This window comes from Galeopterus variegatus, unplaced genomic scaffold (genome assembly GCF_000696425.1).
Source record: "Galeopterus variegatus unplaced genomic scaffold, G_variegatus-3.0.2 Scaffold2110, whole genome shotgun sequence".
NCBI lineage: Eukaryota > Metazoa > Chordata > Mammalia > Dermoptera > Cynocephalidae > Galeopterus > Galeopterus variegatus.
Genome location: NW_007728221.1, coordinates 258,403 through 283,654, shown reverse-complemented (window position 1 = coordinate 283,654; position 25,252 = coordinate 258,403). Strand labels below are relative to the sequence as shown.

General features: G+C 56.8%; 1 protein-coding gene across 1 annotated transcript in view; it reads right to left on the bottom strand.

The window, feature by feature from the left end:
* LOC103596783 (heparan-sulfate 6-O-sulfotransferase 1) overlaps positions 1-25,252 on the bottom strand; it is a 54,722-nt gene that overhangs the window by 28,025 nt on the left and 1,445 nt on the right. Inside the window, exon 2 of the mRNA XM_008580492.1 lies at positions 25,177-25,226. Coding sequence (XP_008578714.1) covers positions 25,177-25,226 — 50 coding nt within the window. The remainder of the gene's footprint in view (positions 1-25,176; positions 25,227-25,252) is intronic.

Here is a 25,252-nt window from a genome sequence, read left to right as displayed (position 1 = left end):
AGGACTCATGTGTTCTTGAGCACAGACTATTTATTCCCAGACAAAGAAATTCACGGCCTAAATAGCAAGCTCCAGAAAGAAGCCATTCCCTGCTCAAATTAATTACATCTCACTTTCTAGTGTCCTGTGGCCCCGGTGACCTGGCTCTACTCACAGGTCTGATTACCTCTAGCCGTCACTTGAACAGTGACCCTTGGTCCTGGGGACTGGGGAATGCTGACCTCTCCAGAACCAGGAATTCATGCCCCACAACTGGCCACCACAGGGTCCCTGCATCAATTGCATTTGTGGTTGGCACCTCCAAAGTGGGGGGGGGGCACACCAGGCATTTGCTCGCTTTGTTCCTCCAGCCCCTGGGATGGTCACCACCATCAGACCCCCCCTCTGCAAATGGGGAAACCGAGGCTCAGCAGCCAAAGTCTCCCAGGTCCCAGAGGTGTCTGGCTTCATAGGCCACAAGCTTGGTGCGTGTCTGCCGTTGACTGACCCCGCAGGTGCAGGGTCTCCGAGAAGAGCCATTGCAGGGACCCACAGGAACCCAGTGTACTGTCACCAGCAGCTGGAAACAGGTCTTCAACTCGCCAAGGGCTCTGCCACTGAGCAGCTGTGTGGCTGTGACAAATTCCCCAAGTAGCGCCTGTACATCCATTTCCTCCTTGCATGATATAGACGCTAATGCCTCCTGGGTCCATAGCACAGGGCCAGGCATGTGGAGGGGCGGGCCTAGCCCTACCCTGCCCAGCCCAGCCCAGCCCAGCCCAGCCCAGGCCAGCCCTATCCTGCCCAGCCCAGGACAGCCCAGCCAGGAGAGAAGGAGAGGAAACACCTCCTCTCACAAACTGAAGGTCAGAGGCATCAGGAGAACAGGCAAGAAATAGAGAGAAAAGCCATTAGTCAAATAATCTGTACGAAATGACCAAATATAAAAATCACAAATAGCCCTATAACCACAAAACAAAAACAAAAACAAAAACAACAACAACAAAAAAATCAATGCAGTAGTTAAAAATCTTCCTACTGGGCTAGCTGGTTAGTCTAGTTTGTTAGAGCACAGTCTTATAACACCAAGGTCAAGGGTTTGGGTCCCTGTACTGGTCAGCTGCCAAAAAAAAAAAAAAAAAAAAAAAAATCTTCCTACAAGTATTGAGGAATGCCTGCAGCTCATTTTCAAATGTTTCTGCTAAAAAGCAAGCATATGCACACATATATAATTACATATATGTGCACACATAAGTACACTTGTACACATACATACATACATGGTGAGAGCGCACACTTGTATATACGTGTACTTCTACATATATATCTATATGTGTACTTATATGTACACATCAGAGTACGTACGTATCTGTAGATACACACACGCAGTGAGAGCACACACGCATACATACGTACACATACGTGTACACAGAAGTACACACACATCTACAGATGCACATGTACACAGGAAAGAGTGAGAGCACACACGCACGTGCACACGCGCAAATATGGCAAAACATTAACAATCAGCGACTCTACGTGAATGGGTACAAGTGAGGTTCATTTCACTACTATTTCAACTACTTTGTAAGTTCAACATTTTTCAAAATAAAAAGTTAGGGGGAAAATTCCTGCAAAGAAAATGCCAGGCTATTTCTCCCCAATTTTAAAAACAAATTATCCAGTTTTATGCAAACTCTTCTAGACAACAGTGAAGGAGAAAACGTTCCCCAGCTCACTCTATGAGGCCAACATAACCCCAATACCAAAATGGGGTATGGGGGAGAGCTGCTTCTCGCACCCACTGCCCTTGCGCTGGGTCCCATAGTGTCCAATAGTTAAGGGTGTAGGTGTGCTCTTAGAGGGTCTTGGAGGTCTGGGGCAGCCACAGCCCCAGAGCAGCCAGCATCCTCCCTGAGATGAGCCTCCTGGGGGCCTCCTGGCCTCTGGCAGGGAGGGCCCCAGGCACCAGGTGAGCTCAGCTGGTGCGTCAGCCAGAGCAGCTGGTTTCCAACTGAGCTCAGCGAGCCTGAGGGACAGACCCTAGCTGTGTGAACCAGGTCTCCAGAGGCTGATGCCCTGCCTGGAGCAAGGTGGACTTGAGGGACTGCAGCATGTGCTGTGTGCCACATGTGCCACATGCAGGACACTCAAAGGGCACATAGGAAGGTGGGTGCGGGACAGGGCCTCTCCAAGTCTCAGGTTCCTGGTTGCCTGGTACCAGTCCTGCTGCCTCCCATCGCCTGGCCCTTATCCTTCTGTGGGGAGGCCCCACACAGACCTGGAGGAGGCACGCCAGCGAGGAGCGTGCTGACAGCTCTACCCAGGCCCTGCCCTGCTGCCCACTCGCACTTCCATCTCATTTAGCCAGGCTCTTCCACCTGAGCACACACACGCTTCCCTATAACTTGCAGGGTCCTCTGAATGCACACCTCTCCCACTACTTGCCCCTGCGAACCCCTGCCAAACTCAAGCCCAGGGTGGTGGGATGGGAGGGTCTGGCCCAGGATGCCGAGAGGAGCTCCAGCTTGTCCCGGTAGGGGAGGCTGCACAGGGCAGAGGTGAGGACTGGGGCAGAGAGAGCTGGGAGAGGAGGCTAGTGGGCAGGGCTGAGCAAGAACACCAGGGGCTTCCTGGCCCTGCCCAGCTCCAGGCCCTCCCATTGCCACAGGGACCACCTGGTGAAGGCGGGGGAGAGGGGATCTGAGAGGGACCATCCCAGGCTGCCCCACGCTTGTCCTTCCAAGGGGCTGTCTAGCCTTGACCTGCTCTGAGGGTGGGCTCCTGAAATGGCAGGACAGTCCAAGGCTCCTGGCTTATCTATCCACCGACCACCAAATGCTTCCTCAGGGGCAGGGACACCAATGCCAGCCCAGACACAAAAACAACTGGGTTTAGCTTCCCACTGGAGCAGAATGTGTGTTTTTTGCCCAGGGGCTCCGGGACCTTGCTGCTAGGAGAAGCAAGCATGGGGCACATCTGCCGGGCTTTCTGGGGAGGGTGTCGGAGGGTCCAGCACCCTACCTCGGGAAGGGCTGATAGTCTAACAGGCACATGGGTGTGTGAGCAGGAAGAACAGCGGGCAGGGGCCATCCTGTAGCGGACAGGGGATGGCAGTGTCCTGAAGCAGATGGAGCCACACATGAGGCAGAGAGCTGGGACCCAGATTCGGGGCACTCAGAGGACTGCAGACCAGGGAACAGGGCACAGGGTGGTGACGGCAGCAGTGACTCACTGTGTGCACAGGGGGTGGATAGAGAATCGAGGGCAGGAGGAAGGGCAGCTGGGGGTGCTGTCAGCTGATGGGCTCCTGTCGGAAAAGATAACTTGACTCACACAGGAGGGAACCTGGGACGGCAGCCTCTGGTGGGGGCTGTGGTCTGGCCTTCGCCGTCCACACCGATGCCCTCGGTCACTACTACTCTCCTCTGTGATGAGGGGGACACCCACCAGCACTGACAGGGTACCCACCCTGCTTTCTTGTTGTGGAAGCAGCAGGTGTGGGGGACCCTCCCTTCTGGCTCAGAGACAACGGGCTTGCACATCAGTATGCGGGAACTGCGTCCCTGCTCTGCACTGGGCACCATGGGCCCTGAAGGCAGAGTGTGAAGCGCCCCAGGGCATCCACCTTGGGCAGCAGGACCAAGGAGCTGCAGTGCGGGGTCCCCATGCCCTGCCCTAGGCCAGGCTGAGCCGGCCTCTTGAAGGGGAGGGGGTGGCTGACCCCGGGAGGGTGGGCCCCTGTGGCCCACGCCCCAGCCACACGCTGTCATGCTGTGGTCATCTCCTGGACACATGTGTCTCCTTATGCTTTAGGCAGGATAAGCGCACACCGGGGTCTGTCTGTGGGGTTCCCAGTGGGCCCGGCACAACCCACATGTTGACCCCTCCACCCTGGCCTGGGGCAGTTGCACAGAAGCCCGTCCCAGCCCGGGCTCTCCCACAACTTCGGAGGGGTCTGGAGAGGTGGGGGGCTCTCTGAGGATGCTTCCCACTTCAGAACCCAGGTCCCAGCCTGTGCCACAGGTACCCCCCACACCCCCCTACTTCTGAAGGGCCCACATCACCACCTCGGGGATCAAGGGGGGAACCCATGCCTGCTGCCACTGGGCATGGCGATGCCTCCCCTCTGAGTGCCAAGCCCCCAGGGAGGGGGCTACTTGGGGCTCTGAGCCCAGGCCAACCTCCCATCTGTGTGGCCCTGTGCTCTCCAGTGTCTGCCGCTTCCCAATTCTGTTCCCACTCCTGCAGCAAAAGGGCCATGGCGACTACCCAGATGCTTGCCCACACCCAAGTCTGGGGTCCTCGATGTGGCTGCAAGCCCCTCTTCTGTGCACAGCCTGTGTGGTTTCCGTCCCATGGGCCTGGCAGAGCTGCTCCCCTGCTCAGCTCCCCTCCAGGCCAGGCTCTCCTGCCCTGAGGGCCAGGCCCTGCTCTGACGCAGAAGGGGGGCACCTGCACTGACCAGGCAGCCCAGTGCTCCACCCACACACCTGTCTCCTTGCTGAAGAGTGCTGCTCTCCAGGCACGGCCACCTCTAGCCATGGGCATGTCATGAAGTGCGGTGCTTTTCTCCTCTCCTGGCCTGTCTCCCCACTATCCTGGCCCCCAGGACCTGCACTGGCCTGGGCAGAGCGAATGCTGAGAGAGTGGCTAATGCTTTGAGGCTCTGAATATAGCTGGCCATCAATCACGACAGTCGCTTCACAAATCCAACAGCAAGACCCATTAGAGGGATAGCTGCAGTGGCCATCACCACCTAATGCACTTTCTTCCTCCAAGCACTGGTGTTAAGCCCTGTGCGAGGAGGTCGGGAGGGCAGTTTCCGGATTTCCCAGATACTGTGGCTTGTCCCACCACCGAGGCTGAATGAAGTGCAGCAGCCAGCAGGGACAGAGGGCTGGCGGGAGAGCACTGCCTCCCCACTTCCCGAGGCCACAGCCCCACAGCCTCGGCTGTGTGTAGCCTGGCCTGTGATGCACGGTGGACTGGGTGTGGGTGACACTTGGGCTCAGAGGGGGGTCCCGGGGGCCCAGAAGAGGAAGGCGCTGCACGGGCATGAGGCGATGCACAGGAGGGTAGCGTGAAGGCCCCACCACACTCCCTCCCAACAGGCACCTTCTCGGGAAAACGCACGCTATGCTTCCAAAGCCTCTCACAGGGGGAACAGATAACATGGCACAAACTGTGTCTGAAGGCCTAGCCAAAGGACCTTGGCCTCCTCTGCGCCCCTCCTGGCAGCAGAGGCTCCCACTCGTAAGACGCGGCCTTGGCCAGTGGGACTGCTGGCCGGTGAGCGGCGGCTGAGGAGGAGGCAAAGGCCCCTGCGCTGACACCAGACGTGGGGTCAGAGAGGCACAGCACTGTGGAGACTGCAGGCCACAGGTGGAGCAGCCCGCTGGGCCACAAACACCCTGTGTGCTGTCCAGGACGGGAGCACTAAGTCTATTACAGCCCAAGACCCAGGAGCCGCCAGAGCCATCGATTAACCCTGCGCAGGGATCCCTCATAAATCCAGGGTCCCTATGGCTGCAAGAGTAGGTTGTGGGCCATCAACGAGCACTCCCAGTCTCTGCCGGGCTCACAGGGACAGACACAAGAGGAGGTCAGGATGGCCTCAGGCACCAGTGAGGGAGTCACACAGACACCCGAGCACCGGCTTCCAGGCTGCCTGTGGGGGTTGAGCAATGCTGAATTAACAACCAGCCTCGGAGGAGGGAGCTGAGGGGAATGGCCCAAGTGAGGACTATGTGAGCGGGCTCTGTGGCCACGTGGGGTCAAGTTAGTCCCATGGTTGGCCTCAGCCCACAGAATGGCCATGCTGAGCAGATGGAAGTTGAACCAGCCCTGCTGGAACACAGGCACACCAGGAAGGTGCTGCTCCCGGGTCCTAGGGTGGGGGCCGTGCCCTCTCCTCTCTGCACCTGCCCCACCAGCCCAGACCCTCTGCTGGACAACTGCCCCAAACTCCACACAACACTCCTTCCCCTGCCTCTGCACCTTCCGGGCCCATGGAACCTGAGCCTAGCCTTGGCAGACCCCACCACTCGGTTGTACAGCCGCCACTGACAAAGTTGTACTGTGCTCTGGGCTGTCCCCACTAGGCCAGTGACAACTCAATAACTACTGCTTCAGAGGAGGCACAGTGGGGTGGGTGAGCTGCAAGCGAGGGTCTGGGACCTGCCCTAGAAAGAGCCAAACCCAGAGCAGTGAGGCTGCAGCCCCGCTAGGGAGGGGCGGGCTTTCCTCTGTTCTCCAGCACCGCCTATCCTGGGCTCCTCCTGGGTGGGTGGCCTCAGGCTGTCCACCTTTAACAGCCTGTCCGTTCTGGAGCAGCCCTCAGGGTCAAGAAGCCCTGGATGTTCTCAAAATGACAGCAGTTTTGATGGGGTGGTGGTCCAGGCAGGATGGAGGTGCTGTTGACCTCTTGCCTGAGAGCTGTGCTCACAAGCCCCTCCTCAGGACAGGCTTTCCCCCTGCTCAGGACCTGGGGAAGAGGGAGGACGCCCCCAGACCATAGAGGAGAGCAGGCTCTGGGTGGTGGTGAGGCCCCACGCTGAAGGAATGAGGCTGAGACCCTGACCAGGAGGCCATGGGGAAGTTTGGGCCTTAGGGGCAGGTGTGTGTATGGGGTTGGGGGGTGCAGGACACACAAGGAAGTCTTTGGAGCACCTTCCCACACCTGGGCTCTGTGAGTTCCCTGCCTGTGGCCCACAAGGTATGAGGGTCTGAGCCTGGTGGGTAGGACCTGGAGCCTCCTGCTTCCTGAAACCTGTTCCTTCAGGGATGTCTGTACTGATTCTCCACGGACACAGCCTCAGACTCCCCAGAAGAGCTCCAGGAGAAACAAAGAAAATACAGAGGATGGTTGCTCCACAGGCCCCATGACCCACCCTACCTCCCCTTAATTTTCCTCTGTGGGCAGGTGGGAATGAAGGTGTCTGAAGTCAGAGGGGTCTGGGTGCACCCAGTGAGGCACCGACAGCTGAGTGACCCTAGGCAGGTCCAGTGCCCTCTGAGCCCTGGGTCTCTCCTCTGCAGGACAGATGGGACTGCTGTGAACAGTGTGTGATGTGCCAGCAGACTGCACAGCCAGCATCCCCGGCCCCTCCCCTGTGCTGGCCACTTTCCCATAGCTCCTACCTACTGGCTTATTTGGACCATGGGGCCCTGTGGCGAGGCTCCCAGCGCAAGCCTGGGACTCAAGAAAGGCTCTCCCAGAACTCAAACTAATACTGCCCAAACTTCCAAAAAACCGAAGTCAAGAGAACACTTCCTAACTCGTTCTATGAGGCCAGCATTATCTTGATACCAATCCAGACAAAGGTACTAAAAGAAAACTGCACACCAATATCTTTTATGAATACTGATACCAATATCTTCAACAAAATACTTGCAAACTAAATTCAACAGCATATTAAAAGGATTATATATCATGACCAAGTGGGATTTATCCCTAGCATGCAAAGATGGCTAGTATGGAATAAAAAACAACCCGAAAAACGGGGGTTGGGGAGCATGTGGAGAAATGAGAACTCTTGTGCATTACTGGTGGGAATGGTGCACCTGATATAGAAAGCAGTTTAGTGGTTCCTCGAGACGTTAGATATAAAATTACCGTATGATCCAGGAATTACACTCCTATGTACATACCCCAAAGAACTAAAAACAGGGACTTGAATACATATTTGTACACCATGATCATAGCAGCTTTATTCACAAAAACAAGTGGAAGCCAACCAAGTGTCAAATGGCAGATGAATGGATACACACAACGTGGTATACACATACAATGAATATTATTCAGCTTTAAAAAGGAAATTCTGACACATGCTACAACATGGATGAACTTGAGGACAACATGCTAAGTGAAAGAAGCCAGTCGTGAGAGAACAAACCCTGTATGATTCCACTTACATGAGGTCCCTAGCGTGGTCGAATCATAGATAGTGGTTGCCAAAGGCTGGGGGAGGGAGAACGGGGAGTAGTTGTTTAATGGGTACAAAGTTTCAGCTTGGGAATGAAAATGTTCTGGAGGTGGTGATCTCTGCACAACTATGTGAATGTACTTAATGGTGCTGAACTGTATACTTAAAAGTGGTTAAAATGGTAAACTTTATGTTATGTATATTTTGCCACAATAAAAAATAAAAAAGGTTCTTCTGTGATGGAGTGTCTGCAGCCAGCCTCTAGGCTGGGTGAGTCCTCAAGAACAAAGCCCCCTAGGCTTCTCAGGAAAGAAGGCAGTCCTCTGGCGTGCTGCTACCTTGGGGCCCTACACGATTGGGTGACAAGTGGGGTCCACCCAGCCTAAACCTGCACCTTACTGCCCTCTCCCCGCAGCACGGGTGGATGGGGTGCTCCTCTGCTCTCTTGGAACTGGAGGACCAAAGAGGAGACCGAGTGCACAAGACTTGTTGAGGCAGAAATGCACCTGGTTATGTCCCCAGACCCAAATGTGACCTGGCCAGGAACACTGTTTCTGTTCTTTGGTTGAAGGGCTCTGCAGGTGTCCCTCCCACCACGGGGCAGGCCTGGCTAGCCCCTCTCTCACTCTCAACAACCATGAGAGGTCAGTATCACTCAGATTGCAAACTCCATCCAGGGCGACAGGGAAATGGCTGTGCTGTCAGAGCTCTGCGGATCCTGGGCTAGTGTCACACGCAGGTGGACAGAGTGAACAGCAGGTGGTGTCCTGTCCTCCAGACCCCTTCCCCGGGCACCCAACACCAAGTAAGCTAAGCAGGGAGAGCAGCACCAGCAACCCATGGTACACTTAGGCCCAGCCCCATTTGGTGGATGAGGAAACTGAGGCACAGGGAGGTCACACTTGCCTGAGGTGGGGTGCACAGTTGGGAGGAACATAGCAGGGCTTGATCTGGCCCGTATCTGAAGGTCATGACCTATGCCAGGTCCTCAGCAAAGAGCTGGGACATAGAGGTGACTCACAGCCATCCAGGCCTGCCTTGAGGGACCCCAGCTGGTGAGGAGACAGAGGTAAACAGGACAGGGGTCTGTGGCCGAGAGAAGCTCACAGTCCCTCACCCACCCTAGCCCTGCTAACATGGCCCAAATGCAGGCTGAGGCTGGGGGTGCAGGTGAGGGGCTGCAGACCCCAGGACCTAAGCAGGCAGAGGGAACGTGGCCTGCACCACACCTTGGGGCTGGGATCCTGCTGGCCCCTTCCTTCCCACACCACTCAGGTTCTCCTGCAAGGCCCAGGATGGTGCAGTACAGGGGAGTTAGACCCAGGCCTACCCAGGATTCTGCCTGGCCCTGCTGATGTCACTGGGCCCAGGGATCCCAGGACTCCCTCCTTCCAGCATCCTCTGCAAAATGGGGGACTTCTCCAGGGGACCCAAGCAGACCTCAACACTGAGCTCCTGCAGCCAGAATCATAGGCCTGTCCCCAGCCCACACTCCCCCCCTGGTCCTGCACCCGCACCTCTGGCCATGCCAAGCGGCTATGCGTGGAGGGTGTCGACCTGTCCCTGGCAGCCAAGCAGCTCCTGCAGTTGCAGGTCTCCAGCCCTTCCCCCAGGCACCACCCCCAGTGAGAAAGTAGAGGCCAGCAGAAAAACAACTGGGGGAAGAGGGGTAGGGTGGGGTGAACCACATCGAGGGACACAGGGGAGGGCAAGGGATGCCCCAAGCCTGTGGCCTGGCATCTTGTTGGACACCGGCACCCATGCCCTCAGCTCAACAACCACGTGTGCTCCCAGGCCCCAAGGGCCCCCACTGTGCCAGCCACCCTCATAGTCACTCCACTGCAGCCTGTCCTGCCAGTGATTCAGGACTGGCTTTATCCCTCCAAGCAGCCCAGTCCCCTACCCAGTGTGAGCCTCGGTCTTTACCTTTCCCACAGGAGAGCCATCGCTGTGTGCTGAGTGTGGTAAAGGGCAGGTGTGACGGCGCACATGGGGTGCTCAGCACAGCCCATCTGTCACACGAGTCACCAGCCAGCGCCCCTGCTGGGAGGGCAGGAGTGAGGGAAGGGAGCCCTGAGGCCACGCTGTCAGGAGTCTGGGCTTTCAGGTGCTCGGACACCCCCAGTGACAGCCTCCTGAATAGCCCCATAGAGCCTGGCCTCTGTGCAGGCAGGGGACCCTCAGGGCCACAGGGCTCCAGGCTGCCCCCTCTGCCCCATTCCTGTTTCTGCAATGCCAGCAGATCTGTGAAGACACACTTCCTCTAATACCCTGGCCACATTCTGAGCCTCAGTGTAGAGGAAAGGCCCGGCCTCCCAAAATGCTGAGCATATGTATTTTAAAAAGAAAAAAAAAAATAAAAAGGGAATTCTTATTCTAGAATCCTTCTGAGTCATGGCTAGCTCTGAAGCATGAGCTGCTGCTGGGAGCACATGTGTGTGTTAAGTGTGAGGAGTGAGTATGTGTCTGACAGCGTAATGCCTTGTGTGATGTCGGGTCAGCCTGGGAGTCCTCCAGCCTCTCACTTTGGAGACATGCGTGTGCAGGTGTGAAGCCAGCGGTGACCCTGCCTGCTGGAGCCCCCAGGGCATCACTGTGCACTCATGGAAACCGTGGCTGTATGCATCCTCCGTGCTCACCTGGACTCTTCCTCCACTGGCCCACATGGGCAGTGGGTCCAAGGAATGGTCAAGGACACCATGCCTCTGCCTCCCCCGTGGCAACAGCTCACAGAGGTCCCATCTCAGCCGGAGGAGGGGAAAGGCCAGGCTCCTGGGAGGGAAAGCAGAGGGTTGGGCCCTCCGTGGTGCCGGCTGGGTGCTCTCCCTGGATGGAGTCAAGCCCCAATCAGACGTTCCACTTGAGCCAAGAAGCCAGCCCTATCCCTCAGGAACACCCACCAGCACCTGCAAACAGAAGCTGGGTGTGGTGCACAATGGTCACAGAGTGGAGCTCATGAACACCAGGGACCCAGCTGGTGCTGCCACCTTGCAGGGCCTCAGAAAGGTGGAGCAAGGGGAGGATGCCCCAGCCCGGCCCCATGACTAACTGACCGGCTGCTGAGCTGTGGGACCTCGGGTTCACAGAAGCTGACCTCGAGGCTGAAGGCACCACTGGCAGCACCCGTGAGTGTGTGTCTGTGTCTGTGCATGTGTATGTGTGTGTACGTGTGTGGGAGCTCTCTTACTGGGTTTCCTTTCCCTGACACGCAATCGCAGGCAGGGGCGGGCTCTGCTGGGCCCGTCCCTCGGTATGGCTCTGCCTGCTCTGCCTGCTCAGGCCACCTTGCCATCTAGTGCAAGTAGGAAGAGACCTTGAAGGTGACACACACAAATACCACTGGCCCCAAGTCCACCTTGTACACTCTCCCCTGCTGGGGGGGCCTGGGTGCTTCTGTATACACTGGGGGTCCACACCTGGCCAGTTGGCCATCAGGTGGGCATCCACCACCTGCTGACCACCCTGCCAACTCTTCCTGCTTTGTGATGCTCAGCCTGCCTGCTAAAGAGGCCATCAGGCGGTCGCCTAAAAGTAAGTGACCAAGGCTCCCTTTGGAGAATGCTGCCACCACACTGGGTGACCAACTTGAGTGCCCGGCACTGCTTATGGCTCAGGTCCTAGCTCAAAGACTATTGCAATGGCTAATCTTAGATGTCAACTGGACAGGGTGAAGGGATACCCAGAAAGCTGGTAAAGCATTATTTCTGGGTGTGTCTGTGAGGGTCTCTTTCTAGAAGAGACTGGCACTGGAATCAGTGGACTGAACAAGGACCCACTTACTCAATGTGCACAGGCACTTTCCAATCAGCCGGGGGCCTGAACAGAACAGAAAAGCAGAGGAAAGGTGATCTCGCTCTCTTCTGAGCTGGAACACCCATCTTCTCCTGCCCTCGGACATCACAACTCCAGGTTCTCAACCTTCAGCATTGGACTGAGTCGCCCATCGGCTCCCCTGACTCTCAGGCCTTGGGATTTGGACTGAGCCACACCACTGGCTTCACCGGTTCACCAGCTGGCAGATGGCATACTGTGGGATGTTTCAGTCTCCATAACTGAGTGAGCCAATTCCCAGTATAAATCCTTTCTCATCCATCCATCCATCTTATAGGTTCTGTTTCTTATTGGGTTCTCTAGAGAACCCTAATACAGCTACCTGTCGGGGCCACCACCAGCCGTTCCCATCCTCATGAAGTATGCCTGAGCCTTTAGAAGCTTGGTCTTTCCTGGACTGGGTGCCCCATGGGGACAGAGATGTACATGGACAGGCGTGACGAGAGGAGGGCCATGAGCCCCTCAGGACAGGGACCACTGTCGTTCCAAGTGCGTGTATATCAAGCACTGAATGGGCTGAGTTGCCAACCTTTGGGTAAGGAGCAAAAGGAGGAAACAGGACCTGCTATAGACGGCAAAGCCCTGGAGTCCCTCGGGGGCTGCCTTGTTAATGCACGTTAGCACGGGACTCTAGAAAGACCCTGGGATTGGCCAGTGTAAACTCTGGCCCTGCCCATCTGGCTGGTGACATTTACCTGGTGGGTTTCTCACAGTAGAGCCCAGCACAGCAGCAGTGACACTGATGCTGCAGTCAGGTGGCTGGCCTGAATCCTACTTTGCCACTGACCAGCTTGTGACCTTGAGCATGTACCTCACCTCTGAGTGTGGTTTTCCCACCTGCAACTGGGAAGATGTGGCAGCACTTATATACCAGAGGACCATGATGGGGATGGCTGTGTCTGGGCAGAGCACTTGCAGCAGTGCTGAATGTGGCAGCCGCTCTGAGTTGGCTCACTGGGTCAGTTAGGGATCCTACACCGATGTACCTGGGCATCTCTCAATACTGAGTGGATACCCTCTCCTGAGGCAGGGATGGCTTCAGGCTCCTGCGCCAGCTGACCTCGTGGCGCAGGTGTGGCAGAGTGCTGGGGTGGGCTCGAGGGAGTGGGTGATGGAGAACCCACACACACCAGCAGGACGTCACTCCCTGACTCTGGGATAACTCACTAAACCAGGGCCCCAGGGCTTTCCTGATGACCTGGAATAGCTCACGTGATGTACTGAATGGACAGGGTTAATGCTGTGCAGGAGGCCAGCTGGGCTGGCAGTGACTCCGCCCTATCTGCTGTCTGCCACACACTGTGAGGGCCGTGCTAAGCCAATCTCATCTGTGACCCGGGAATACCCCTCCATGCCTGGCTCCTCCTCAGGCTACCTCTGGCTTGGCCAGCAGGGGACAGAGAGACTGGTGACAGCAGGGCCCAGGGGGAGGGCACGGAGACTGAGGGTGGGCATGGTGGGCAGCAGGGATTGGAGGGTTCTGCTCAGCCAGTCACATTTTAGTGCTGCACCAAGTAAGGGCCATCTCCCCAGCCATGTGGGGTCTGGCAGCCCCTGCCAGGCAAAAGTCACTCTGCTGCTGGTGGAAACTGGCCCTCCTGACAGGTGCTGTGGTGTGAGAGAGCCTGAGCCCTGGCCACACAGACTGTCTCTCAAGTATTCTGTGCATCTGATGGGCAAAGCGAGGGATCCATGAGGCAAGAAAGGCCTGTACTGCAGACCCAGCCAGAAGATGATGCCCAGGCTGCCGGGCCTCCAAAGCTCTCCTATTCTAGGGTTCTCCATCCTCTCCTGGCCTGACCTGCATTCCATGCCCCTGACTGAGCCCAGCCTGACACCTGCCTGAGTCCCCTCTTACCCCAAGTGCGTAAGAACGGGGTTTGCTCCTGCCCTAGAGCAGCCCCACACCAATCCCACTACCTGTCTTTTACACAATTGGCTGAAACCTGACTGCCCTGTACTTCATAAAAATGATGTTTTCTGCTGGGCGTGTTGCCAGCCCAGCTTCCAGGAAAGCCAAGGAACAAACCTCTCCTTATAGGACTCGGCTTTCTGATCGGCCCGTGCGGTGACGTGGGAGGCCGGAACTTTTGCAGGGTTCAGAAGGCAGGCAACAAGCAGCCCTCTGTGCGGACTTGCATGAGCAAAGCCAGCCAGCCACCCAGACCTGCTCGCTGCCTGCCTGCCTGCCACGAGGGAAGAGAGATGTGAAAGGAGCCCCTCCAACCAGAGCCCTGGGGCCTGCAGCAGGCTGGGCAGGAGGAAGGAGCTGTGGCAGGGTGTGAGCCTGGCTGGCAGAGGCCTTTGTTCTCCAGGCGGAGCTGGAACCCACTCTCATCCTGTAGCTCACCCTCTCCCCAGCTTCGTGCAGGACAGGGCCTGTCCTCACAGGTGACATCAGAAACCTCCACAGTCCCCTGGGAGGCCATCTGCTCTGCCTCCCCCTGATCCACCTGCCCTTGATCCTCTCAGGGGAGCTGACATGTCAGGCCTAATGAGTCGGCTGTTTCCGGCCAGGCAGCTACTCATTTAGCCAGACACTGAGGAGGGTGGGCTGCTGGCCACTTGGGGACCTCCCCCTGGACCCCTACAGTGTCCTGAGCTCTCGGGCAAGCCTGTCCATGGAGCAACCTAGTTCCCCTCTGCCACAAGCAGGCAGTGTGGCGGGCATAAACCCTACGCCCTGGCTAACTTCTGGGTCCTCCCTTCTAGATGAGACCCACCCGCTCCTTGTCACTGTGGAAGGGTTAAGGGGAAAGCCTGGAGCCCCAAGCCTGTGTGTGACTCTCTAGGCTCTCTGAGCCTCCGTTTACTCATTTGCAAAATGGGGCTCCTGCCAGTGAGGCATGAATGAGGGCGGCCTGGCACTGAGCAAAGGTGGTAGTTGGTCACCTCCATTCTCTGTTCCTAGACTGTACCCCTGGGGCGGGGATGCTGCTGCCTCGGTTCAGAGCAGTGCCCCTGCGACAGCGTCTCCCCAACCCTCCCTCTCTGACTGGAAGTCTTGGTCATGCTGTTGCAGAAGCTTTCCCTGACGAGGGTTCCAGAGAACGCACTGCCCCACACCCCCAGACTCATTGCTCCAAGAGGACATCCCCATCCCTCCTCTTGCCATGGTGACGCAAACACAAAACCTCAGTGCTTGCTGGTACCTATTTCCCAAGGACACCAAAGCTCTGGAGAGATAAATATTTACATGTGAATCGTGAAAGCTCATAACTCAGAGGGGAGATGCTCCCCCTGCCACTACAGGCTGCAAACTCGTGCCCACGTTTGTTCCTGGGGCCCTATAAACCCTGTGGTGGCAAGAGCTTTCTAACTCTAAGATGGGCAGTGAATTATGAGGCCATTCCTAGTTACTCATCCCAAGCCAGTGGGGTGGGGCAGCAGGGGTGGTCTTGGAGCAGATGCTGAAAATGTGGGGCTGGGGCCAAGTTGGGTGGGGGACACGGCAAGGCTGGGATGAAAGAGAGCTGCGACCCCCAATGCTCCTCTCCTGGTGTGTGTGGGGGTGCCAGAAGATTCATCCACAAAGCAGTGCCATGCAGGGGGAGCCCTGCAGTGTGGCTGTAGCAGCAGAGGGTGCCAAGGGCGGCTGGGGTCTGACAGCAGGGCACAGACAGGCAGTGTCATCACTGTCACAGGGCAGACTGGGGCACAGGGAGTGGGCGTCTAGCCCCTTGGCCAGGTTGGGGGGTGACACAGGCCCACCCGGATTTCCACTGGGAGGGAAAAGAGGATCCCATGACTTCAGAACAGTGGGTTCCAGGTGCTGGTTTCAGCTGCAGGATCCTTTCTTCCAATCCCATCTCACAGGGAACCCAATAAATGGGACCAATGTCTATGAGATGGCCCCGGCAGGAGGACCTCCCTCCTTTTCTGGCTTTCCTGGGCTTAGTTCATGCAGGTGCCACCATGGGCACTGCTGAGGACATCCAAGGAACCCGGGGAGCGTCCATGCTGCAAGGAGGATGGCTGGTTAGCTGGCCATCTGTCTACCCACTCAGCTTTCTGGGCCTCTGGCTGACCCCCACCAGCAGCAGGGTGCCAGAGGGGTTCAGAGGTTAGCAGGCACCCCCGTTCCCTGCACGTACACATGGCGTTGTCAGTCAATAAACACATAATAAGATGCCCATCTCACCGGTCACCAGGGAAATGTGCACTAAGACCACGGCGGTCCCACTTCACAGCTGCTGGCCTTGCAAGAATGACAAAGTGTGCCAGGCCAAACAGTGGGGGACCCTCAGGCACAATGATGGGGGTGGAGAAACCACTCTGGACTAGGATAGACCCCCCTCTGACCCACTCCTAGGGACACAAAGGGCTGTGTGCCAGCACAGTCACCACTCTCGGACTGTCATAGCCAAAGCCAAACAGCCCTCACGCTGCGCTAAGAACAAAGCAGAGGGGAAAGGAGCCGTGTCCAGACAACCCCAATGTTACATCTGTCAGTCAATGAATTAAACATGCATCTTATGGACCGGCACGGATGGACCTCAAGAACAAGGCCGAGAGAAGCAGCAAGCTGCAGGTTAAGAACAGCATGATGCAGGTTCTACAAAGTTTGTACGTCCGGACGGCGCTGTGTATGATTTAAGGTATATGTGCATCTGCAGCAAAGTATAAAGTGGGCACAGAAAACACAGGGAATGCAGGACAATGGTGGTAGGGGTGGCAGAGGGAGTCGGGGTGCACGGGGCCGTCACCTGTGGCCAGCTCAGCCTGTGGTGGGTGGGAAGAGAGGTGAAGACACCACAAGTCTCCTGTGTCATATCCCTGCAGAGGCCCTGTGGGGCAATTGCTCCCCTAGCAAGGGGAGATAATGGGCTCCCAACTCCTGCCCATGAACAACAGAGTTGGGTCACCCACAGCCACTGACCTCCACGGACTCTACAGCTTTGTAAACAATTAACTCCGGAGTTTTAATCTCCCCAGTTACTATCTTTCCAACAATTATGGATTTGCTCTGATGTCCCTCCTGTTGGGTATTTTAACATTGCACATGTAAACAATGCAAGGCAGCTGTCTGCTCTCCTGTGGTCCTCAAACACAGGCCAGACGTGCGGCCCCGAGCCCGAAGCCCTGCCACCGCAGCCGGCCTCACCAGCAAGCTGTGGACAGCTGCTGACAGCTGCTTTCCAGATGAGGAAGTGGGCCCTACCACTGTATTGCAGAATTCTAAGGGGTTACGAGTAGCCATGGCTCCCACGAGACATGGACACAAGCCAGGGCTGGAGGGACCATGAGGTCACAGGAAGTCATGGGTTATAGGTCACCGATTCCTCTACAGAACCAAATGGCAGACTGACACCCCCATTTTAGTGATGGGGAAACTGAAGCTCAGACGGATGTTTACCTGGGCCCACGTGACTCACGGTCTCCAGCCACAAGGTAGGAGAGGATGCTCAGGGGAGTCCTTTCTCTTCCTCAGGAACCCCTCTTGACACCCCCCCCAAGGGCCTGAGCAGGCAGGCGAGTCCCTGTGTGTTCCTGGCCTGCCACTGGAGCCTCAGAGCCCTGTCTACACAGAGAGGAATCCAGAGCTCCCGAGGTGGCCTTGTGGAACTTGGGGTGTGTCACTCCCTGCCCTGGGAGAGTGGGGACCCAGACCTGGGGTGCATGGCTGAGTGAATAAATGAATGAACCAATGGTCAGGGGTGGGGGTCAGGCCTGCAAACAGTCCAGACACCATAGAGGTGGACAGAAGTACAAGCAGGCGATGCTGAAGGAAAAGGCCACTGGCTGGCCTGGGGGCTGCACATCCTCAGCAAAGCTCTCAGAACCCACAGAGCTGGCCAGGAGCCAGCCTGGGAAGGGCTCCCTCAGGCAGCTGGTGGCAGTGGGGAGAAGGCTGCCCTGGCTGGTTTCTGCTCCCTGCTCGAGGAAAACAGACCCCAGCCGCACGCCAAGGCTGGGGTAGGGCGTGGGGGGTCTCCAATGCCTGGACAGCCTCCTCTCTCCACCCGCCTGGCCAACCGTGACATCCACTGACAGTGTCCACCCTGGGTCGGTGGTCTGGGATCAGCACTTCAACTCTCTCCTGTGTGTGAGTATGCCACGTTTTTCCAAAATGACAGCCCCTGTAAGCTGGGGACTTGGGACGAGCCCACACCAGGAAGGGGGGAAGAAAGAGATTAGGTCACAAGTCCCACAGTGAGAAAGTGACAGGCCTGCATTCAGAGGCAGACCAGATGCCACACCCGGGCCTCTGTCTGCCCCTCTCCACTGCCCTCTCTTGCTGCCATTTGTCCCTGTGACAGGCTGTGGGTCTCAGATGATGTGTCCGAAACCCAACTATGGTCCCAGAATGCTGCTTCTTGTCTAAACTCCTATTCTCCCACAAAACCCTGTGCATGTGGGAGGCTTCTCCATGCCTTCGGATGCCGCAGGCCATACCCCCTGCTGCCACCCTGTCACTGGGCCTTGGGACTTTTTTTTTGGCATCATTTACCACCCCCCCCACCCCAACCCAACCCAACCAAACATAAAGAGCAGAACAGACAACAAAATCTTAATGGGAAGAGAAAGAGCCAACTGAATTCCTGAAAAGCCAAGAACAGGAGTCTTAGGAGATAAAAGCCTTTTTGCAAACACACATCCCCTTGCCGTGGGTGCTGGCAAGTGGGGCCATGGTCTGGGGCTCAGGGAAAAGAACAGCAGGCCACCGAGGAGCATCCAGCGGCAGGAACAAGCGCTGCAAAACCTCTCGGCAGAGAAGACTCACGCCCCTTCCCGACTTCCCAGCCTGAGTTATGCCATCCTCCAGCTTGGGGCGTCTTCTGACTAACTCCCCACACCCCGCTCAGCGAGTCCTCCCGGAAGTAAGCTGCTCCTGCTCCTCCCTCTTCAGACCCAGGTGACCCAGCCCAGCTCCTGGGCTGCACAGCTGCCTCTGTGCTGGTCGAAGACTGTCCCGCAAACACCCTGCAATCTTTCACAAGGGGAACTGTCCCATGAGACACCAAATGGGACAGCCACAGCACCCAAGAGGGAGGCTGAGAAGTGGAGAGAGCCCCTGGCTTCCCACCTCCTCCCCTCCATTACCCACCCGGGCAGAGAAAGGGGACGGCGGCAGAGACCTCCCAGGGTGGCTCCAGACCCTGAGGATCACCCGAGAGCAATCCAATCCCAGGGGAAGTGGTGGAAGGCACTGGCCAGGCTGGGCTAGGAGCTGCCAAGTGCCGCCACAGACGGTCTCTGCTGCCAGCAGTGGGGACTATCGCAAGCCTTGCTGGAGCTGCCTTTTCAGAGCCAAGAGGATGCAGACGGATGCGTGTCCTGCCGCTACCTGGGTGAAGGCTGCCAGATGTTTTCCAGTAAGCCCAGTGCTGCAGGGCTGCATGGTTCATTGCCCGTGTCTGCCCAGGTCTCGGAGGACCACACGTACTGAATCTGGCTGGTCTGACTCAATGCTGCCCTTCTCTCCTTGGGCATCTTCCCCACTTGGGGCAGGGGGCACCATAGAGGGCTGGGTGAGGCACAGAGGCTTCAGGATAGACAGACGTCCAAATGCCAGCTCCTGGCCTTCCTGGCTGAGGGACTCTGACAAGCTCTCCAACTTTTCTGGGCCTTGACTTCCTTGTGTGGAAAATGGGGCCAATCCTCATCCGCCTGTCTTGCACAGACCCATTCCAGGCACCTGCTGAGCACTCGGGGGACAAGAGCTGTTTGTCCCCACAGCCTGTTGCCTCCCTCCTTCAGACTCCAGACCCTTCCACCCTTCTGAGCAGGTGAAGAAACATTTGGGGTGACTAGGGTGCAGTTGCTCCCCATCCCTCCAAAGTAATTAGGCACTTTAGTGGGGCAGGGCTTTGCACTAAAATCCACAAGGTTGGTACTTTTTGCTGATTTGAGAAAATAAACTATTTTAAAACAATAATATTCAATACCAATAAGAGTGACACTGAGATGGGCACTCAAATACCACAGGTAGGAACATATATAAAGTGCAGACTTTCTGGAAAGCAATGAACATGTATATGGAGAGCATTAAAGCATTTAGACTGTTCAACTCAGAAGTTCCACTCCTAAGAATTTCCAAAGGAAATCAGAGCTATGCAAAATATTTACATACAAGGATGTCCCCTGATGGTAGCATTCCTTACAGAAACAAAACTGGAAACCTGCATGTTCAATGACAGACTACGATGGTGCACCCAGACTGAGAGCATCTGCAGCCACGAAAACAATAAGTTTTTAATGACACAGTACAACATTTACAGTGTAATTTATACTATGGTTTCAATTATAGCAGAACAACTATGCATGGGGGAACAGGACGAGTTTTCTTTCCTCCCTCATAGTTTCTTCCCACTCATCTACCACAATCATTATAATAAGAAAAAATGGGGGGAGATAAGGAAAAAAAAAAAAAGACTCAAGGTCCCTTATTGACCATAAAGCCCCTTTCTCTTACCTCCCTTCCGGACACCAGGGGACTCTAGACCCAATGTAGTCACTGACTGCCTGCCACTTCCCTAGCTTGGCAACCGAACCTCTCAGACTCCCCACTGAGAAAGAAACCCAGGTTGACTCCACAATGATGGACGGGGGTGGGGTGGGGGGTGGGGGTGCTGCCCCCACTGGGAAAAGGCTCTCTAACCCCAGAGCAGACAAGACTTGCAGAGCAGAGCCAGCCCCGCCACAGCACAGCGGCCCAACGCAGCTTTGCATTGCCCCGGTTTTAACATGAAGTGCCCAGGAGGGCAGGAAGCCCCCGTCTGGCACGGCCTCTGGTGCCCTAGATGGAGCAGAGATGACCTCATAGCTGGAGAACCATCTTGGATCACCTGTTAGTAAACCACGTTTAAGTCTACCTTCTCATGTGTCTGCTCAAAAGTAGTTTTCAACTTTTTGTTTTTAGTGAAAATCTAATTCCAAACATCTTGACCTTAGATTCCCTTCTTATCTCAACCAAACTTCTCTCTAGGCCATGGTGATACTCCCTCCAGGTCCCCAGGTCCTGTTCATTGGCCACAGTCACATACTCTGAGTGACATCTGTTCCCATCGCAGTGAATGTGGATTTTGTCCCTTGGTCTCAGAGAAGAAAGTGATAATGAAGCCAAGCTAGAAATTTCCAAATGCCACAGAAACAGTAGTCACAGAAATGCTCCAGTCTAAGCCTGCCCCCCACCTGATGTGGCCCACTGAGGAGCCCTGGAGGTTCCCAGGGAATGGCACAGCACTCAAGGCCAACTCCTAGAACCTGGCTCATGGGGAAAGGTGGGACAGAAGCCAGATCCTGGAGAAGGTGTGGGACCAGGAGTAAAATGTTCTCATTGGTGCCAGCACTAGGCATCAGACCATAGCCAGTGCCAATGCACCATGGACATGCCGGCGTGGCAGATGGAAGAGCGGTCAAGGGTGTCTATGGCAACAGGGAAGCCTAGGAACAGGAAGCCAGGGAAAGGCTTCCTGGAGGAAGGGGCATCGGAGTGGAGACTAAAGGGAGAGGAGGAGTTGGCAGAACAGTGGGGGAGGGCACGTTGGGCATAGGCTCAGCTGAGGGTACCGGGCAGATTTCTGGAAGCTGAGAAGACTTCAGGATGATGGAAGGGCGGCGGGGGGTGGGGGGACATGGTCAAAGATGAAGCTGCAGGCGCTGAGAGGGTACACACCACCGGTGAGAGTGGTTCCATACCTCCTGCAGGGAAGCGCCATCTTTGCAGGCCAATGTCACAGATGCTGGGGGCCCACGAGGGCTCCAAGGGCTTCTGCTGCAGGGAGGATGCAGGCTGAGCCTAGGACCTTGGCTGAGATGGCCCAGAAGACACACTTGGGCCCCAAATGAAGTCTACACAACTTCAGGGACATTTCTGGGGCTGCCCAGGTAAAACCCTGACCATGTCCCCACGAGGGCTCCAAGGGCTTCTGCTGCAGGGAGGATGCAGGCTGAGCCTAGGACCTTGGCCGAGATGGCCCAGAAGACACACTTGGGCCCCAAATGAAGTCTACACAACTTCAGGGACATTTCTGGGGCTGCCCAGGTAAAACCCTGACCATGTTTCTTTTTTGTGTTGCCTTCGGGCAGACAGGAAGGGGAAGGAGAGACGTTTGGGCTCCAGGAGCACCATCTGAACTCTCTGAGGTGACACTAGAGTGTGGGGGGGCTGAGACACTCTATCCAAAGTAGCCCTTGGTAATGGTCAGCCACCTGGCTGCTGCCTGTGGGCAGCCACACATCTCCAAGGCCAGCCAGCAAACCGTCCTTCCTGGGCAGTCTCACAAGCTCCCTGGCAGATGGCGGGAGGCAACACAGCCCTCACAGTGGACATAGGACAAAGGACCTGACAATTCTCTACTCGCACATCTGTTCCTGTCTACCAAGTCAAGAAAACACTAACAGCTGCAAGGAGCTCCAAACCATACTCTAGACAGGTGTTAAAAACCTGTCCATCTCTAATGGGCCATAATAATCAACCACATTGTATATCGACAAAATAAAATTAAAAAAAACCCAAAAAACAAAAAACAACAAAAACAAAAACAAAAAACCTGTCCATCTCTGTGTGTCACCTGAATGTATGTCCAGATCAGAGCAGCCCAGGCTGATGCCATGCAATGGGGAGGCTGGTATCTGGGAAAAGCCCCACTCCCACTGCACCGCAGGCCCCAGATACAGCAGATACTGATTGGGAGGTGGGGAGGGCTTGGTGGAGAGGTCCCAGAGCATGCCTTGGGGCAGAGAGGCATTTATCCAAGCCCCACAGTATGTTTGGCTCTGGGGACAGAGAGAAGAGAAAGATAGGGTACCAGCCCCCAGAGAGCCTGTCAGGACCCTATGCATAGTCAGACCCACCCCCTTCTCAGTTTGGCAGCCAGGTGTTTGCTCCAGCACCCACAGGGTCCCAGGGAGGGCGGGACCAGCCCTGCTGGACAGAGGGTGAGTGAAAACACAGCAGGGAGGTGAGGGTGACATCTGAGCTCCTGACACCATGCACCACTCAACACCAGGCACCCCCAGTGCCAGGGCTGTGCATAGCCACTGGTGGGAGAAGTGCATCCAGACCTCCATGGCTCCATAGCCCAGCCCCAGGCCCAGCCTGGGGGAGCCTTCAACAGGTGAATCTCAGTGTAGGTGGGCTATAAACACACAAAGCCAAGATTACCTTGGCCTCCCGAGGAAGTGCATTAAAAAAGCAATCTACCTAGTGCCTGGAACAAAAAACAACTGGAGTGGAGGGGGAGAGTGACTCAGAGGGCTGGGTGCTGTCACCTGCCTGGTGGCACAGCCCACTCCCAGAGTGGGTGGCAGAGGGGGTCTCCTAGGGCCCCGGAAGGCTCCCACCCATCGCCTGCATGCTGCTGAGCTAGCACCTTCGAAGCCTAGGGCCAGCTGCCCACTGCGGCAAGAGGCGCCCACTTGACCCCCATGGCATCTCCTTCTTGTCCCACACACCTTGCCTGGCAGGGGCGCCAGGGCCTCCCTCCTGCAGCACTTGGTGTGCCTCATCTGGACCTCTCACTCCTGGCTGTGAGGACATTTGTTCTCGTGGACAAATGCTGGAGGAGGGAGGCCAGTGGCCCTTCATTCTGGGGACCCACAGGGAGGCAGGATTGCAGGGAGAGTGACCTGGTTGCAACCTGAAGCTGAGGGCACCTTTGCTGGGCAAGCCTGTTTCAAAGGCTCCGGCCTCTTGGCAGCCTGTGTGTAGGTTCTGCACACTCTACGCTCTGGGGCTCTCCTGCACTAGTGCAGTCTGGTAGACAGGACGGTGTCCACTCCTCCACCCCTCACCCCCTGAAGGCAGGGAGGGGAGCACTTGGGCCTGTTGGGGTTTTTCAGCACCCAGTGCCCAGCTCCCAGCTTCAGGAGCCTAGGGCTCTGGTTGGAAGAAGGGCAGCGGGTAGGTGGGTGGCTGAGGGCCCAGGCCTAGCTCAGTCTAGCAGGGCTGGACCGTGGTGGGGGTGGGCGGTGGGGTCTTGCACCGAGAATGTGCATCTGGGCAGAGCAGACCTAGGGCTGGGGAGGAAGCTTCAAGGGCCCTGGACAGGCAGCTTGGTAATCGCCAAGTTTGTTACATGGCCTACAGGGACCCAGAAAATCACCTCTTAGGTTGGGAGCTGCTGTGTGCACACAGCCAAATTACAGGGGAAAGACTCCCCTGCCCTCCAATTCTAGTGCCCCAATTTCCTGACAGTCTGAAAAAGACCATGGGAAAGAAGAACTGAGGGCTGTGCAGGGGAGCAGAACCGTGGACTACGCTCAGCTCCAAGCTGACTGGACCCTCCAGGATCCCCCAAGCATGCCCGTAAGACTACACCTTCCTGACCCAAGAGTGCCAAGGAACACACCTACATCAGACACAGATTCACCCCCCCACCCCCAGCTTGTGTGCAAATTCAATCCCAAAGCAAATATGGAAGAAAAACAGGCAAGAAGACCTCACCCGCAGGGATGCCCCTTTGGGGCCATTTCCCATCCCAGATGTCTGGGGAAATGGCCCCAAAGGGGCATCCCTGCAGGATGAGTGGGCACCAACCAGAACAGGAGGAAATAACCCCAACTTTAACTGCCGGAAACCCAGCACTGCCTTGGGTTCTACTACAAAGTGCTCCCCAGCACTCCTTCCCATGCGGGTGCCCGCACACAAGTTGTTCCTGTGCCCCCCAGTCCCCACAGACATGGGGAGCATTCAGGGACCTGCAGGGAAGGTGTTTGGTTGCACAGATGCCCCTGAGCTCAGCTACCCCCAACCCGGTTGGTGGGTTCCTAGGAAAGGCAGCCCCCCATCAGCCTTTTGTTCCTTTTTCAAGGGAAGCTTGTACCCGGAAGGGTTCTGCGCCTCCTCCCCGCCCCCAGCCCCAGGTCGTACAGGGCCTTTGTTCTACCTGCACACACCGGCAGGGAGAGCCCACCTCCTTCCCTGGCAGCTCCTCCCCACGCCCCTGAAGGCAAGCTGGCAGGCAGCGGAGGGTCGGGGGAACCACAGGTGCAAGGAAAGAGGCACCTCACTTCTCTCACTTGCACTTCTGGCTCTAGAAAGGCGCGGGGAAGTGAACACTCCAGGTGGGCTGCATATACACCCAGGAATCCGCTTCCCCGCCCAAAGAGCCACGGGGCCGCACGGGGCGAGCCCGGTCCCATAGCCCAGGCGGGCAAGATTTCACACCGGGCCGCAGTGCACAGCAGGTGAGGCGGCCCGAGGGCAGCGGGCGGGGACCTCGGAGTAAACCCCGGCACTGTGCAGCCAGGCCGGAGATGGGGCAGAGACAGGCGTGGAGAAGGTGAGAGTGAGGTCAAGGGGCATGGGCTACAGCCGGTCGGAGCAGACGAACTGGGGGTCTTGGGCGCTCGGCAGATTGGAAAGGGCTGCAGCAAGTGGGTGGAGGGCGGGAGAGTGGGGCGGGGCACGGCCCGGGTTTGGGGGCGCAGCCGCGCGCTGGGACCCCGCCGCCCGGAGCTCGGACGGCGCTCCCCCGCGGAGGGCGCTCACCTGGGCGTGCGCAGCGCGGCGGGGGCGCGGCGGTCCAGCACGCCCGGCACCCCGGTGGGGGGCGCCGGCCCGTCGG